This window comes from Camarhynchus parvulus, chromosome 4 (assembly GCF_901933205.1).
Source record: "Camarhynchus parvulus chromosome 4, STF_HiC, whole genome shotgun sequence".
NCBI classification, from domain to species: Eukaryota; Metazoa; Chordata; class Aves; order Passeriformes; family Thraupidae; genus Camarhynchus; species Camarhynchus parvulus.
The window spans coordinates 23,855,023-23,873,016 of NC_044574.1; the positions used below are offsets into that span (position 1 = coordinate 23,855,023).

At 44.8% G+C, this 17,994-nt stretch overlaps 1 protein-coding gene across 1 annotated transcript; it reads left to right on the forward strand.

The window, feature by feature from the left end:
- The first annotated feature begins 11,952 nt into the window (after nucleotides 1-11,952).
- UCHL1 (ubiquitin C-terminal hydrolase L1) lies at nucleotides 11,953-17,095 on the forward strand. The gene is made up of 9 exons (XM_030947442.1): nucleotides 11,953-12,297; nucleotides 12,403-12,414; nucleotides 12,986-13,114; nucleotides 13,952-14,102; nucleotides 15,337-15,422; nucleotides 15,498-15,545; nucleotides 15,908-15,977; nucleotides 16,306-16,364; nucleotides 16,669-17,095. Exons 1-9 carry the CDS (start codon nucleotides 12,265-12,267, stop codon nucleotides 16,753-16,755), a joined length of 675 nt encoding a protein of 224 aa, XP_030803302.1. The 5' UTR covers nucleotides 11,953-12,264; the 3' UTR covers nucleotides 16,756-17,095.
- The last annotated feature ends 899 nt before the right edge of the window (nucleotides 17,096-17,994 follow it).

Consider the following 17,994-nt stretch of genomic DNA (forward strand, 5'->3'; position numbering starts at 1 on the left):
ACACTGCATTGTGGTTTTTACTATGTGGTTAGAGTTATGATTAATATTTAGTTATCTATTCTATATAATGCACTTTGGATTGCAGTGTAGTAAGCAGTGCCATAAAAATGAACTGTTGGGGAAACAAAATACGGAACTTCATATACATCCTAGATGGCCTGCTGCCCAATACACTCACTTCTTGGAAACATTTCTGTGTGGATGCAGTGCTTGCCTAGGCTTAGCAAGTCTCATCACATATTTCGTAGAATCATAGAATATCGTTATTTGGAAGGGACCCACAAGGATAATCAAAATCCAACTCTTGGGCACTTACTCTTTTGCTTAAGACACAAACATCTAGTGGAATAGTGTTTATAAACAGCAGTGGAAGAGAAAGAGAGGCCTTTCTATATTATCAGCTCATACCAAAAGAATATCATTATCATCTTGCTGTTCCTGTGCATGAACTATTGACTGCAATTTTATTTGCGTCAAAATCTCTCCAACTTTGCAGCAAGGAATGACAGTCCATAGGAATGTCCATGGGCAAGTACACCAGTGCCACTGACCTTCCCCACTGCCACACGGTTTGCAGCCTTGCACCAGGACTGGCTGTGCCCCCAGTGTGCTCTGAGGAGGAGTTCATTGTTCTCCCCTGCTTTCCTCTGTGTAGCAGCTTTTTACTTAGGGGTTAGTCCGTGCAGAGGGACAGTTACGGTATGAAATGATCCCATCTCGACAAACTTACTCTCCCTTCCTGCGGCGGACTGCAGTAGGAAGGTGGTGACTATGAAACAAGCAAGGCTACCATCTAGTGGTGCTACTGCGCTTCCATAGCACAGAGAAACATACACTGAATATGGCTGAATATACTGAGCCTGAACACAGAAACTTAACTAAGAAAATTCTATTATAGCAGAATGGTTGGAACACTTTCTCCAACATTTTCATGCAGCTACAGTAAGTCTCCATTTTAAATAGAAAATCAAATAATTTTCCAGAAAAAGCAAAAACCACCACACACAGTGCACCTGCAACTAGCAGATTTGAGAATTAGACCCATAGCATGTAATTTTTCATTACAGGCTTGAACATGCTTGGAGGGTTCAGTCCCCCAGACACATTGCTTCTCAGGACCTGTGCAAAAGCATCTATTGCTCCCATTATTTTGAATTCCTGTCTCCTTAGTGCTCCCTGGGCTAGCATATAATGAAAGGTTAATTCTGCCATGAACAAACTTCCCTGTGTTATTTACAGAGAAGCAAAGGCCACAAGACATCAGTCTCAGATAAGATTATTCCAGTAGTTAAATCAAACCAGGAACTAAATCAAGGCCTCCTGCTATACTTATGGAGCCCTCTCCTATTCACTATATGAGCTGAGGCACGTTGCCACTACGTTAATGAAGCCTGTATAGGAACAATTTGTAGGCCAGCAGTTCTCTCATATCTTGGCATACCAAGCAAGGCAGAATGATAATTTTGAAGTATCTCTGTAGCTCTTCAGGAATGCAAAGCCTTGCATCCAGGAATGGTTGTAAAGTAATTGTAAATGATCTCTTAGACATCTATCTAGATGTAATTCTCAGGTCTCTCCTTTCTCTGCCTGTTACACAGCAGTATATTGAGATTTCCTACTGGGAGGGTGAAGGAAACGTGGCCTGACCTGACTGGCCACCAGGCATATAAACTCCTTGGTTATATGGTGAATTTACCCAGCCCTCCCACTCATCCAAACATGGGCAGCTCCATTTTTTATTATTATTACAGGCAGGTTCTGAGCGGTGCAAGCAGGGTGACTGTGTTTGCTCACAAATAATCACCATATTCGAAACAGGAGAACTTACCAACTGACCACTGCAGGTAAACAGGCCATTGGGAACTTCCTTCTAGCTGGAAGGGCCAGATGGGGGAAAGCTGCTCTCTGTAACAAAGAAGCTGCTATTAATTAATAGCAGCTATTAATTCTTTGTAACAAAGAACCTGCAGAGTTTCTAAATGCTACAGTAGCTGCTTAGGCACTGCTAGAAGCCAGTAGCTGCTTTCAGAGTTGACTTTTCTGCAAACTCCACTTGCTCTTTTATGTGGCTCTGGTGGACAAAAATACTCAAAAGCTGCCACAGAGCAAGGCCTGCAATTATAGGCAGTCAAATGAAGAGAATAGCTCACATTTGCAAAGTTGACATTTAGCTAGATTTTCTTGCTTTGGCTGCTTAAAATGGGAACTCTAGCCTGATGGGAGCTGAAACATATGATCACCAATATTTTCCTACAACTGAGAAATAGGAATACGACAAGCGATTTTGCAATGTAGGTTGCATTTGAGGCTCTAAATATTTTGTTGTTCAAACAGCACAAAATAAAGCACAGCTTGTAAGTTTTAGGAAAACACCTCTCCTTTGCCAGCAGCTGCTGTGCTTCAGGCCTGCCACTCTGGCATCTTGGAGCTTTCCCTGGAAGAACTTCACTGCAGGTTCTGCCCAACAGGCAGCCAAGGATGATGATCAGTACAGCTCCCTGTGAGGCAGTCAGGAAAGCCATGTTTCAGGCCAGAATGGCCTCATGCTATATGTGGGACTTTGAGAAACCTGTCTGGTATAGTTGCAGGTGTTGCTGCCCATGGCAGGGAGTTTGAGACCTCTCTCGAGGATATTTGAGTAGTCTTGGGAATCTGGAGAGGTCACATTTGACTGGTAGCAGGCAAATGTTGTTCCAATTTTCAAGAAGGGAAAGAAGGATGACCTTAGGAACTACAGATCCGTCATTCTTACTTCAGTGCCTGGTAAAATTATGGAGAAAACTATTATGGGAGTTATTAAAAAACAGTTTAAGGACAACATGGTCATTGGTCACAGCCAGCATGGCTTCATGAGGGGACAGTCCTGTTTCACTAACTTAATTTGCTTTTATGACAAGTTAACTCACCTAAGTTATCAAGGGAAGCCAGTTGATGTAATCTTTTTGGATTTCAGTAAAGTTTTCTATACTGTCTCTCAAGTATCCTTCTGACAAAATATTCAGCACACAGCTGGATAAACACATCATAGGATGGGCGAGCAACTGGTTAACATATCAGGCACAAAGGGTTTTTGTGAATGGGGTGACATCAGACTGGGGACCTGTCGCTAGTGGGGTTCCACAGGGCTTTAATTCAGGGCCAGTGCTCTTCAACATCCTTATAAATTACTTGCGTGCAGGACCTGAAAGTAAAGCAAGTCTATCAACAGGACTAAATTGTGGGGAGCTGTTGACTCCCTGGAAGGTAGAGTGGTCCTGCAGAGAGACCTTGGCAATCACCAGCTGTATGAAGTTTCACAAGGGGAAGTGCTGGACTCTGCACCTGGGCTATACATACAAACTGAGGAATGAGATGCTGGCAAGTAGCATCTTGGAAAGAGACCTCTGATTTGGTCAGTGGAAAGGTGATCATGAGTCAGCAGTGCCCTGGCAGCCAGGAGGGACAACCTTGTCCTGGAGGGCATCAGGCACAGCATCACCAGCCAGGCAAGGGAAGGGATTGCCCTGCCCTGCTCTGCACTGGGGCAGCCTCACCTTGAATATTGTGTGCAGTTTTGGGCACCTTAATAACAAGAAGGACCTAAAGCTGTTAGAGAGCGTCCAAAGGAACAGCCCTCAATGAAGATGGTGAAGGGTCATGAGGGGGAGCTGTACAAGGCACCTGAGGGCACTTGGTCTGTTCAGCCTGGAGAAGAGGACAGTGAGGGGAGACCTCATTGCAGTCCACAACTTCCTCATGAAGGGAAGAGGAGGGACAGACACTGATCTCTTCTCTATGGTGACCAGTAACAGAACTTAAGGAAACAGCATGAAGCTGTGTCAGGGGAGGTTTAAGCTGGATATTAGGAAAAGGTTTCTTCACCCAGAGGGTGGCTGGGCACTGGAACAGGCTCCCCAGAGAAGTGTCACAGCACCAAGCCTGACAGAGTTCAAGAAGCATTTGGAAAATGTTCTTAGGCCCATGGTGTCATTGTTGGGGTTGTCCTGTGCAGGGCCAGGAGCTGGACATTGATGATCCTTGTGGGTTTCTTCCAACTCAGGATATGCTATGATTCTATTATCCTTACTAGATGATCTTTAGGATCTCTTCCAACCCAAACCATTCTAGAATTCTATGAGTTTATGTTATGCATATATATACACTCACATGCACTAATGCACATTAAGAGGTACAGAAAGCTAAGATAAAGTTGGAAACGCTAGGTTTGCTAACAGCAGAAGGCCAGTGCTTTGTCTCTGAAACAAGAGAGACAAAAGTCCAGTGCCTAATGTCCTAAATACAACTAGAAAAGCCCAGGCTGCAAATGCACTCAATGGGAATTTTGCCCTACGTGTATAAACATACACAGGAAAGAGCAGCATGTTTTGCATTTATATTTGCAGCTGTAGAATGTGATAGAGTCCCATTGTTTTTCTGATCCATAGTGTAGTTTCCCTCGCAATCTAAATATTTTTCTCCACTGAGACAGGAATTTGTTTCAGCAGGCACACTCATAAGCTAAACTCCTCCACTGACACAGTATGGCTCAAGGTCCAAATGATGGTGTTCTTCATACCAACATGTGCTTTGGGTAAACAATTCAAAACAGCACTTGTTAAACTGATCTTCAGAAAACAAGTTTCTCTATCAGTGACTAACACTGTCTAAACTCTTCTCTAAAGTTGGATGTTTGGAATTACTCTCCTCCTTGTGTAGTGTGAAAAATTCCTGAAGCAGAGAGGGAAAAGATCCTCCCTTTCTCTGCATGGCTGGTGCTCTGAGAGCAGCATCTTAAGATGCACAGGAGGCACTATAGTACTAGGTTCTAAGAGTAGCTGGGTCAAAGGCAGCTTGGAAGGGCTGATGTTTCCCAACTGGATTTGTTTCACTGTGTTTTTAATGTTAATTCCTTGCACTTGAGCCAAGCCTAATAACCTTCCAGCAGTAACATCCCCAGCAGTGTCAGAGCAGCTGGGCCCCTGCACTGCTGCATGGCCCAGCTGGTACCAGCAGCATGTTCAGGACAACTGGTCTGCATTAGCAAGACTCTGGGTGGTCACCATGTGTAAAACACTTTGTGTTAGCATTATAACTTAACCAAAAGGTTATGCTCTGCCAGATGTACTTCTGCAAAGTGGCTATCAGTGTAAAGTTGTCTCTCATTCTTGCATATTTTGAAATCAAAGCCTTGACTTGTAAGTACAAATGAATACCTACTGTTATTTGTCATTAACACAGGAATTGGTACAGCAAAGACTTTGGAGGTCTTGTTGCCTAAAAACCACAATCTGCTAGCCTGACTAAGGGATGCATTTAATGCTTCTATATGCTGTGGAGAAGCAAGAGCAGCTCAGATCTAGGTGTGTGAGGCTTTTTATTTACCAAGGTCACAGTGAGAAAGAGTCAAAGCTGTGCTGCTCTGAGTCACTACCCTGGCAGGCCTGCACACCAAGTATATGTAGAGGCTGGGAACTCTAAGGTATGCCTTGGGAGTGATTAAGAAGAGGTAGTTTGACACTGTCTCAGATGCAGATAATGTCTTTCCCATGCAGCCCACATTGGAACAGGACTAGCTAGGCAGGCTCAGGGCAGACTCAGGGCAATCCAGGGACTCCAAGCTCTTGGCTTCACTCACTGGACTGGCAGCAGCTCTGTGCCAACTTCACTCTCCAGGTGAAGTAGCTCCAACAGAAGAACCATGCTTGAACATCTCAGACTCTCTGCAGCTAAAGCTTTAGATCAGAACACTTCTCTAATTAAAACAAAATCCCCCCACTTCTCAAGAATGTGCACATGTAGATTAGGCAGCAAATCCTTTGGCACAAGTTAGTGTAAATACTGTGCTACATCTGTCCTTGTTGATGTGTAGGAGTTCAGGGTAGCTTGTACTACCCAGGACATTTTTGTAATACAAGTGAAGATTCTAGAGAACATGTTAAGCCGAGCACAACTTACTTCAGAATTTCTGTAAGTGGGGGTGAACATGTACATAGAAATCAGGTGGAGACAGTTGACCAAAAGACCATTCGTAAGATACAACAAGAATACAGGACCATGTCAGTTGTGTGGAAAAGCAACCATCTTTCAGGATTCTGAAAAAAACCAAACATAGGGGGTTGGGGATTTCCATTATTTATTTATTTATTTATTTTCATTAAGTGGCTTTGTTGTTCACTGATTTCAGTTGTCAACTATTCTAAATTCTGCTTAAGGTCCCATTTGCATAAAACAGACAGAGTGAAGGAATGCCTTTTACATCTGCCCATCACTATCAATCTGCTTTTCCTTCTCCCCAAAAGAAGATAGATGATATCCAGGGCATAGTGTTAGATGGGTTGTTGTGCTGACTTGGAGTAGTTACAAGATTTCACAGTAAACCCCCTGCACATGAGAGTTCTTGTCTATAGCTGCCTCTGTTATCATGCAAGCTGGACAAACCCCTTTTTCTGTTTTCTTCAAGAGATGCAAAAAGCCTTGCTATTCCTTTCTGGTAGAGCCATACTTCTCCCTTCTTCATCCAACAACAGGCTAGCCAATTTCTTCATTTTCTCCTCACATTTCCCCCAGAAACAACCAAAGCTACACTAGCATGTAAAGAGAGTGCAGGTGACAATAGACTGGATCCAGAGGTTAGATCCTCATCAGCTCCTTAAGGTGTATATTCTGTCCTTTCCCTTAAAAAGTTTAATTCTAGAGGTTGGAGACTGCTGACATAAAGAGGTGTTTGGGAGGTGGCCTGTGCCTTTCCCTCAGCACCCCATAAGCCTGAGGAAGTGCATCTCTTCTACTGTAAAAGTACTACTGAGTCAATGTCTTGATATCCTTTCCACTGACTGACAACATTTCTCATCTCTCCTTGTTTTCTGCTGCTCTCCTCCAGCTTAGAAGTGGCTTGTGCTCCAGAGCTGATTTGAAGCAGCCTTTTATTTTGTTTCACAAGAAACTCATCCTGTCTAAGGTAAGCTCTTCCAGCAGTCCCAGAGCTCAGGGAGAGATTAATGCTTTTTGGGTGATACTGTATGGCTGTTGAACATTCAGAAACACATCTATGGATTGGCTTTGCTATCTTTGCTGAAGAAACTGAAGAGTGCAGGGGAGAAGCAAACTGGGGTCACACCAGGATGGCCTGACACAACACAGTGCTTGGAAAGAGGCACAGTGCTGTACTAGAGAGTGTGTTACAAGAGTCAAGTGCTGCTATTTATGTTTCTCACAACCAGTAGTTTAAAATCACACAGCCCATCTTGTTTCATTTTGTGCCTGTCAATCTGAGGAAAGCATTCTCTGGATGAAAATGTAAGTAGGTATGCAAGTCCTAATCACAGGTCATCCAAGTATTACATCAAAATAAAAATTCATTATTATTAGCTATTACATGTATTATGCTAAATCATTGCACAGAATGAGATCCTCTTGAAATGTACATTTTACATCTCTAGATAAAAGCACTAATCCTAAGAATGTTTAGGTCAACAAAACAAAGAGGAAGGAAGCATGGACTGTTCTCTTTTACAGGACTAGAAAGATGGATTCTTCTTGCCTATAAAAGAGAAAGGATAGATGGCTTACATCAGCAAAGAAAGCATTTGAGGGAAAGGAGACAGATGCTGATTGCCCAGATGCTGGTATACTGTCTTTCTTATCCATTGAGACAAACCTTGCAAGTTTTCACATCTTTCATAACCAAACAGTATTATCATTTCATCGGAAACTAAGAGACCCTTGCCAACAACGACGTCCCTCCCACCTTTCTTTGTAAAAAGAGGAAGTCACTCTCTGTTTGTCCTACTTCTACTGTGGAACAAAGCATGCTGTTCCTGTGTTTCTTATAGACACCATCATTGTTTGGTGGAGGTGATTTTTCAGAGGAATGAAAAGAAGAATCGTCAGCATCCTGCGAGACAGCTCTGAAATCAAGGAAACCATGGCTGCACTCTTTAGAGCTGAGACACTCAAGGCAAGCCTTCAAAGCTACATTTCAGCAGTTTAACTCTTCCACCTACAGACTTCCAGAAGAGCTCTTGCATTCTGTAGAACACATTCTTTACCTGCTGGTGGACTTGGCTGTAGTTCAGAGCAATTGCAGAGTCACTGCAAGCAGTCAATACACACAAATACAGTCCTTAGCAGAGCAGCCGCCTTCATCAGCCTGACACTTTTATCTGCATTGCTTCTGTTACCTCTCTCCAGTTGTTCTTCATCTCAGGTCAGACCCAGAGTTCACATCCTTCAGTATGTCTCCACCTCAGAAGCCCTTAATTATTCAATTTCCTAGACAAAACATATGCTTCTTGTGGACAAGGGAATATAAGAACATAAATTTTCCAACCTTTACATTAAGTAAAGCAAGACTTGGGGCTTTTTCCCCCCATTCCCAACTCAGCTCTAGACTGCTTTGAATTTCTTTCATTTGCAAGTCTCCTGCTTGACAGTTATGTTCCAGCCCAGAGCTCCTGGCCCATGGCCCTGGAGAGCAGCAGCTGACAGCCAACTGCTGAGTAGCAACTGGACTTAGACTTCCCCACATGCAGGGCTCCATGACTTGCAGTCACCAAAACTCCTCACATAGGTATTTAAATTAACCTGGATGCAATTCAGAAATAAACAGATATCTCTCTTCCTGCTCAAATCTTTCATGGACCCAGGCCCTCTATAAAAGCACTCAATTGCTTGGCCTATTGATCCCTCTGATCTTCTAATTAAAGGCTGGGGCACTCTCATGCAGGAATTGCTGCAGTGCTCCAGACAATTTACCAGAAGAGAAGGGGGGCTGTTACAGCCTTACACACATCCCTGACACCCACTGTCCCTGCAGTGGCCTCAGATGTGTTTTTTGTTTGATTCTTTGTGACACAGTGTACAGGTTCTGGCTGGGATGAAATTTGTTTTCTCCATAGTTCCTGTCATAATGCTGTGGTTTGGATCTGGGTTGGGATTAGGATTAGGATTTAGAGCAGCATAATCCTACCATTCCAGGGACACATTTGTTCCCTCCACACCTTTCTCTCTGGGCCACAACTTCAGCCCAGAGCTGCCATTAGAGCTAGGGTTGAGACCCACAGAGTTTCCAGCTTCAGGGCCACTGTCACAGCAGAAGGCATGGCAAAGGGAGCATGGCACTGCGTCAACATTGCTCTGTCCATCTGTGTGTAAGTCAATCCCTGTCTAGCACACTGCTATGGTAAAACTGAGCTAACTGCAGGATTTACCTCAGCCAGAATTTACCCCCAAAGCCAATGGAGGTACTTACAGTAAGTCAGCACAGTTATCTCAAACACCTTCTACTCATGGAAGAGTAAATGCAAATGTGCAGTCACCAGGAGAATGGTGACATGTAGCAAATCCTGCGGCTCCAGCACCTGCACAGCCAAGGACCTGCGTCCTGCTGTCTGGGCAGCCAGCTATGGACAATAATTGTTTGTTTTGAAGGCTGGGAATAGGGAATTAAGGAGGTTTCCAGGAATGGGTTTGGAAACCTTCTTTTGGGACGTGAGTCATTATAAGAAAATGAAAAGCACACGTCTGAGATGTTTGCTAGGCAGGTGAGGATACTGCAGAAGATGTGGACTTGGACTGCCTCAGGGCTTGGATTTTGGCAGGACAATAGGAAAATTGTTTTCTAAAGAATAGTATACAGCCTCAGCTTCCATTTTGGGAGCTCTACATTATCTAAGGCAGCTTTGCCTCCTTTACTACCCTACTTGTTATAGGTACTTTTGTTTGGAGATCCTCTGAACTGAGGAACAGGCCTTAATTATAAGTCTAGATCTTATGCAAACCTTCAGCTGGAATATGGTGAAAAGGTAAATACTGACACCAAGTCCTATATCTAAGAGAAAGCAGTCTGTCAAAAGATCATATATGTAGCAAAGATTCCTCTATCCACAGTTTCTGGATTTCTAGATTCTAGATCTGAGCAAAACCTTTAACACTGTGAGCAGTGTTGAACACCACAAGTACTATTATTACTATTTGGACAGTGCAGAAAGTTCACAAGTATGTCCAGTCACTTTTCTAGGAGACCATTAATTTTATTGCAGTAAAGGGAATGAATTGGACTAAATGTGTTAGGCACATCTATCTTCTGCTCTGAAGAAAGATGATCCAGAGGCTTCCTTCAACTTTGCAGTGAGGTGGATGGAGACTGCATATGACACAGCACTCGCTTCTTAGGCATCTTTCTGGAGGCATCTTTATGCAACAGTAGCAGTTTTAGAAGTTTGATACTATTACACTTACTGTTTATTTTAAAATTAGTGTATTGATAAATTCTACAGATGCTTCCACAGAAACAGTTCTGCTATCACTTCCTGCATGCTGTACATGGCATGCAAATCCTGAAATTACACTTGCACAACTGTTTGCAGTCTCCCTCAACAGCCTAGACACAGGAGCCATCCCAGGGATGGCTAACCTAGGGATCTGAGCATTGCCATTGCTGCAGCAGGCTGAAACCATAACCACCATTTGCTGCTGCACAATTCAGAAATAGGATTTTCTTGCCTTTTTTAGCCTTCTCTTTTGTAGGCTGCAAGATGAATGTTTTGCTGTCCTCTCAGAGGAGCTGCATGCAGGCCCACCTACATATCTGTCAGGGACCATTAGCATTGGACTTGTTCATTCAAGTTGCTTTGATATCTTTGCATCTTATAGTGCATTAAGAGTTCATCATAAAAGGAAAGATAGTCAAAGATATCATGTATAGAAATAATATTTTGGGCCAATTGTGACTTGCTTATAGGCACCAAAGACTGTTATCAGCTACATTAAAGGGGAAAAAAAGCAGAAATAAATAGTACTGTGATTTACTGTGAAACTTTCTCCCGTCCTCCCCAGAAATCTTTGGTTTTGAACAGTGTGTACTGCTTTTCTCTTTACTGTGATAGACTAAATCACAGGATCATGGGGTACTTCAGGAAGGCTTCTCAGGATATCTGTAACCCAAGCTCCTGCTCCATGCACGATCAGCTAAAAGATCAGACAAGGTTGCTCAAGGCCTTATCCTGTCTGGAAACATCCCAGCTTTGGCCACAAAATACAAAGCCTGCCTTGCTTTCCTGTTTTTTTCTTCACTAAGTCTAGTTATAGGTAGAGCTAGTGAGAGACTGCATCTTGAACCTTTTATGGCCATATTTCAAAGATTAGCTCTAGGCTTTTTTCCCAAGAAGTTCACGGTATACTGAGTAATGTTGATGAGTAGGTCTCAATTCAAAAATGCACGTGTGCAACCACCTGACGTGAATGATTCTCCACTAAATCACAGTGCAATAGATCTAAAGTTAATTTAAACGTGCTTGAAATGAGACAGGCACTTAGAAATTTTGCTCTGCTGGGGCCCAAATTGTTCTGAAACATAGTGAAAAACCAAAGGAAGAAAGTCATCAAAACCAAACAGACTGCAGACATTCAGCTGACTCTTTTGTTCAGTATTTGCATTGTTTGAAAGACAACTGTGAAGCATCTCGCTTATCCACAAGGCTGTTTACCAGTAAAATCTGAAAAGCTGTTGGGAGTCCACGTGATTTCTAGTATTTTGACCAGGTTGGTTTTGTTTCCTTGTTCAGACATGTTCTAGTCCAAAGATATTGTGCACAGAAACTGTCAGGTCATGAATAAAAGATAAAAAGCCCACTATTTTTTAACCAGCTTCACTGGACTGGTTCAAGGGTTGGTCCAAATGCAGAGATACAATCAGCACACAGGAGACTTTCATGTCACATTAATGATATTGGAAATTTAGAAATAAGTGTTTAATGATTTTGTTGGAGACCAAAACCATTGTATACTTTTCGCAACATACACAGAACAGGGGCTGATGCTTAGGAGCGGCTCGGCACACAAATGTAGACAAGGGCTTTGGGGATGCACGGAGCCCAGGGGCTGGGCTGATGGTGGCGGAGAAACCTGTTGCCCAGGGTGATGCCAGCCGCTTGCCCACGCTGCCAGCCCGCCTCCAGCTTCCAGCACTTTCTCCAGGCCAACGTCGGGGGGCCGGGGTCCCCCTGGCCGCACCCCGCTCCCCCGGAGGCGCCGTGACCCGACCCCGCAGCCCCGGCCGGGCTCCCCCGGCCCCTTCGGCCGCGGCCCCCCCGCCTCGGCCGTGCCCTGCTCCTCCCTCTCCCCCCGCCGCCGCGCCGAGTGGGCCAGCCCGCCCCTATATAAGAGCCGGGTGGGCGGCTCCGCGCCCCAGCGTCGCCAGCGGCTCGGCAGCGGAACTGCCGCGGGGGACATCGTCGTGCGTGGGGCGCAGCCTGCCTTCTTCCCGGCTCCCGCCGCCCTGCAGCCATGGCCTGGCAGCCGATGGAGATCAACCCCGAGGTGCGCGAGGGGCGGCGGGGACAGGGTTGGGGCTGCGGGGCGGGTGGTGGGGCGCCGTCTCTCACCGGCACTCACGCTTTCCTCCCACCCCGCATTGTCTTCCAGATGCTGAACAAAGTGAGTTGCCGCCGCCGGAGGAGCGCCGCGGGCTGGAGGGCGCCGGGCCTTCCCCCTCCATCCCTCGGCATCTCGCCCTGCCGGGCAGGGCCAGCCGCGGTGGCGGTACCGCTGCGCGGGGCGCGGCCGCACCTGCGGAGCGGCGCCTCCCTCCGTCCCTCGGCCTCCCGTCCCCGTCCCTCGGCATCCCGCCCCCCCGGGGCACGGAGCGGCGCCTGCCTCCGCCCCTCGGCCTCCCATCCCCGTCCCTCAGCATCCCGCCCCGGAGCGGCGCCGCCTCCGTCCTGGGTATCCCGCCCCCCCGGGGCGCGGAGCGGCGCCTGCCTCCGTCCCTCGGCCTCCCATCCCCGTCCTCGGTATCCCGCCCCGCCGGGGCGCGGAGCGGCTCCGCTGGCGGGGCGCGGCCGCACCTGCGGAGCGGCGCGGGGGCCGTGCGCGCTCGGGGCCGGCAGGCGGCGCGGCGGGCCCGCGCGTTGTGCTGTGTCACCGGGCGCGGCGGGGCTGGGGCGGGCGCGCCCCGCGGGGACGGGCGTGGCGCGGCCGGGCCACCCGCTCTCTGTGCCCCGTGCAGGTGCTGTCCCGTCTCGGGGTGGGTCCTGGCTGGCGCTTCGTGGACGTGCTGGGCTTCGAGGATGAGGCGCTGCGCGCCGTGCCGACCCCGGCGTGCGCGCTGCTCCTGCTGTTCCCGCTCACGGAGCAGGTGCGTGTCCCCTCCCGGCAGGGTAGCGCTGGCCGCTGTCTGGAGTGCGGCTGCCATCCCCCAAGCATCAGATGGTTGGGCGTGGATGGGGCTTGGCACTGGCACGGTTTTGTGCTTGCTTCTAGCCTCCAAATAGTCTCAGCTGAGCTGGGCAACCAAACAAGGGCTCTCATTCCATCACAGTGTTCCTGTGAGATTTTGCTTTGTATATCAGACTGAGGTAAAAACAACATGAGCGATCTTGAGTGTGAGGGATAGCAATTCCATTACCATGCTGAATCATTGGATCTGGAGAGGCCTACATTACTTCTTTAGCGTAATCATTTGGTTTGATGCTAAGGAAGTGAATGAGATGAAATCAAATTCAATTAACAGGTTCTTAAAAAGAAGGATTATAACTTTCCAATAGCAATGGATTTTGCAGTTGTTTATACATTGTTCTGATGGGGAGGGGCTCATGAAGGCAATTCTGAAAGGCCCATTGTAGAGACATGCTGAGTAGCCTTGTTCAGTGGACTGAAGCAACTGAGAGAGGACATAAAAGAGCCTATCCATTATATTATTTCCCACCAAGCTATTTCCAGTGTATGGCACAGATGGAGAAGCTAAGAACAGTGCCTTTGGATATGACTGAATCATGCAGGTAGTCAGTCCATTAAGTGTTGGCCTGAATCCAGTTTAGGCATATGGTGCTTTACTGGTGCCACAAAGATGACTTTCTGAATAAATCTTTGTCCAGTCGTGATACTAATTCTCCTGCACAACAACTTATTTTTCCAGTGCACTATACAAGGATAGGACTGTTATGAAATGCCTAAACTAGTTATGTGTTTACAGCATGAAAACTTCAGGAAGCAACAGACTGAGAAAATAAAGGACCAGGAGATCAGTTCTAAAGTGTATTTCCTGAAGCAGACCGTCAGTAACTCCTGTGGGACAATTGGTCTGATACATGCAGTTGCTAATAACAAAGACAAATTGAAACTTGGTGGGTATGAATGTTCTGAAGTGCTTGAATTTCTATTTTTTTGATAGCAGATTGAATGGGTATGGGCTGTTGGGAGACAGCTTGCTTTCAGACAAGTCAATTTAAGGCATCCTGCACTGCTTCAGTTGGTAAGTGGGTCTTCCAGCTCTTGGAGAGGGGCATGTGGAGTGCCTGAAACACAGAAGGGAATGTGCTTTGACTCCAGTCTGCTAGCTGCAGAGGTATTGTCCTAGTAAGCAATGCAAGAGGAAAAGGGCACTTAGCAGCACTGACCAAAGTCTGTCCATAATTAGGGAGTGCTGTGTTCAGAAGCAGTTATTGACATTAAGCTTGATGTCAATAGATGAGATGGAGTTCTTCATGCTGCTTATGTCTAATGTAAATCAATATGCTCAGAGTAGCCTGTAAATCAGTCTAAAACCTTTCTAGTTTTCTTTTTGCTGGACAAGTTGTATAGATAAGGGTTTGTAAGGACATTTTTCCTACCAAGGTAATAGTTTGGATGGTTTCTTTACTATAGAAAAAGATTCTTTTGTTGTTCAGAGACTAGATCTGCAAAATACAACTACCATTATTCTAAGAGAACTTGGATCCATTCTGTGGTGTGGGATTCTTTTTTATACAAAGGAAAACATGTGGAAATCATAGTGAGTATTTAAACATAGTTTTGCTTTGTTCTTCAAAAGGATTCACTGGAATAACACTCTTGATGAGTGAAGCAATGATGCAGCATATCTTTTATGTGCTAGACCTCAGTGTATCTTAGTACTGCACTAATTTATATTCTGGCAAGCCAAAGTTAGCAAGTGCTGCCTTCATTTAAAGGCAGTGAGACAATTTTGTCTACCCATATTCCGTTAGTTATGTGTCCTTGCATCTGGTACCTTTCTTGAATTTCTTCAAAACAGGACTGAAGATTTCTGCCAAATGTGCAGTGGGGAAATCAGAAAAGCTAAATCCCATTTGAAAATGATTTTTCAAAATGAGCATCCAGAGTTAACTGGAGCACTCTTCCCTAAAACAATTCTGGTTGTTTGTGTAGATTGTTACTAATATCTTCCGTGTTAATAGCTTACTTTGAGTGGTAGTTATAATGTGCTTATATTGGAGATAGTTACAGGCTGAATGTAATGACTTGTAGTTAGTGCAAAAAGCATTGATTTCTGTGGGCTGCATCTAAACTATGACTGATATTTTACCTATAATGAATAAAATGTTTGATCATCTTGTGCAGAGGAGGGGTCTGCCCTGAAGAAGTTTCTTGATGAAACAGCTGATTTGTCTCCTGAAGAAAGAGCTAAGCATTTGGCAAATAATAAGGTACATGAACTACACAAACTGCTGACAGTTATCAGCACTTAAAGATGTAGTAACCTGTACCTGCTTTCTCTTAAGGCTATACAAGAAGTCCACAACTCTGTTGCGCAAGAGGGACAATGTCAGGTAAGATGTGAAAAATCTTGGGAAAATGTTTAATGAAGGTGGTGGGGCAGCGCTCATTTTTTTGTCTGTCAGATTGCTGTTACAGTTCACAGGGAAGGAGAAATAAGTGACTCATGGGTGAATGCTTGTTTGGGATTTCTTCCTCAAACATGGATTGAAAATTTGGATCAAGGCCCAGTTGTAAAATATCATTTTACATTAGGATTTCTGGTGCTTGACCTTGTAAAAGTCTTGCCACAGACCTCTTCTGCTGAACTTAAGTTTTCAGTCCTTTTGTTGAAGCTTCCTCTGTTCTGTAGTCACAAATTGGATTTGCAGTACTAGCTTCAAACTAACAAATATATCTGATGGTGTCTCCTAAGGTTGAGGACAACAGTGTGAACTTCCATTTCATCCTTTTTGTCAACGTGGATGGACACCTGTATGAATTGGGTAAGGTCCTATGAACTGTGTTTGGACTGGGCTTACGCTACACTGCACAGCAGTGTCAGGGGCTCAAGCAAGATACTTTGTGCTAATTAAACTGTTTGCTGAGGTTCTCAGAGCCAAAACACAATTTGTATCTTCATCTGAAGATTTTAACTGAACGTGGGTTACACTGAAGGCCTAAAGCGTATTGTCACTGGTGTAGCTAAGAGCACTGTTTCCATCTCACTCAGACTAATGACAATTTGTTTTGACTTCCCCAGTGTCATCATATGCGTACTTGTTTGGGTCTGCTATGCTCAGTTCTGCTAATTCAGAAGTATTTATTTCACAGATGGCCGTATGCCGTTTCCTGTAAACCATGGCACGAGCTCGGATGACTTGCTGTTGAAGGTAAGTCTCCCTTGCTGCTTGTTTCCCTGTAAACAAGGCTTATAAAAAGCCTTATAAAGAGGTGAGAAGTCTGCATGTGGTATATAGTGGCTGTACCTACTTGCTGTACAAGTTTGTGCTTAGCTTAAATCTGCTAAGTTTATGACTACTAAAGGTATTGTCCCTAAGAGCTAGATACCTGTTCAGTGTATTTATTAGCTGGTGCTATCAGATTATGTAACTTAGTTGGTAGAACTGCAAAGGCTTGTTCTCTGCAGGAAGTGTATTTGGTTAGTCTAAGCAGCTGTATTTTTTCATCCCCAAGGATTCTGCTAAGATCTGCAGACAATTTACAGAACGTGAAAAAGGAGAAGTTCGTTTTTCTGCTGTGGCTTTCTGCAAGTCTGCCTAAGACTCTGAAGAGATGCAAGGAAAGCAGTTTAATAGCACACCAGTAAATGCAGTTTAAACTCCAGTGCTTCAGTACTTGTTAAACACAGCTGTTCTGGTAACTTAAATTATTTCCACCTTTTGCTATACACAGAAGCAACATCAGCTGAGCTTGTGCTAAAGGATGAGCTCAAGTTTTAATGTGAACGGTTTGGACACATCAGGTATCTTTAGACTCTTTTTTCACATGTTAAGTAGAAAATGCTTAACAGGGCTTGTTTGATCTGTGTTATGTTAATTGAGTTGTTGGTTGATATTTCCTTGTCCTTAATGAGAATAAAATGTTCTGCTGGAAGACTAAATGGACTGAAGTGCTGACTAATTTTCTCCAAAAGAAGTTGTGTGGCATCCTCTGTAAGTCTTCTTTTCAAAAGCCTCTCAAAGCTCTCCTCTGAGCAAAAAGTTAAGTTAACCTCAGGGTAGCAGGGCAATTGCTTTTTCTGGTATCTGGGAGGCTTTCAAGGATGGAGAGACACTGGTGTGTGTAACATATTGCAGTGCTGCATGCTGCACTAGCCTTCCAGTAAGGCTTTTCGTAATGTCCAGTCTGAAACTCATAAGCTGCAATCTGCCACCCTGAATGCATTTAGTTTGGAGGGGTAAGGTGTGATAAGTTAGCATTCAAATGTCATCTTAATGTGGTCTGTATTAGTGCTACAAGCCACAGAATACCCACTGAGTGGATTGGTGTTATGTTTCATTATAGGAGACGGTATTAGAATAGGTATTTTCCCTACCTGTAGCTAGACCAAACCTGCTGGCTGAGGCAGAACACAATCCTGGGTTAGGCCATGTGTGCTTACTAACTTGTGATTCTGTTATGAAGACCTTTAAAGAGGCTGTACTTATCTGTCCCATCCAAAATGACCTAAAAAGGAGAAACCCACACTACATAAATTTCTAATAGTGGGTTGAAATTTTGGATTCAAGCAAAAGAGATTAAATCTATCTATAATACATATTCTTTGGCATGAACCATGACCTGTGGAAAGTATTTTTACCTGAGTCTAGTTGCTGTTTGCTGATCTTGCAGCTCCCTGCTGGTACTTCAGGTAGATGTAGGCAGGGATAAAACACCCTTAAACTTGGGTCTTTATTCTAATGTAGTCCCAGTCTGTCCCTGGCAACCATTTTATACAGTGCTGGGTAACATACTTGTGGATGGTCACAGGGCTTTTTAGAAGGGTAATTCAAGCTTTTA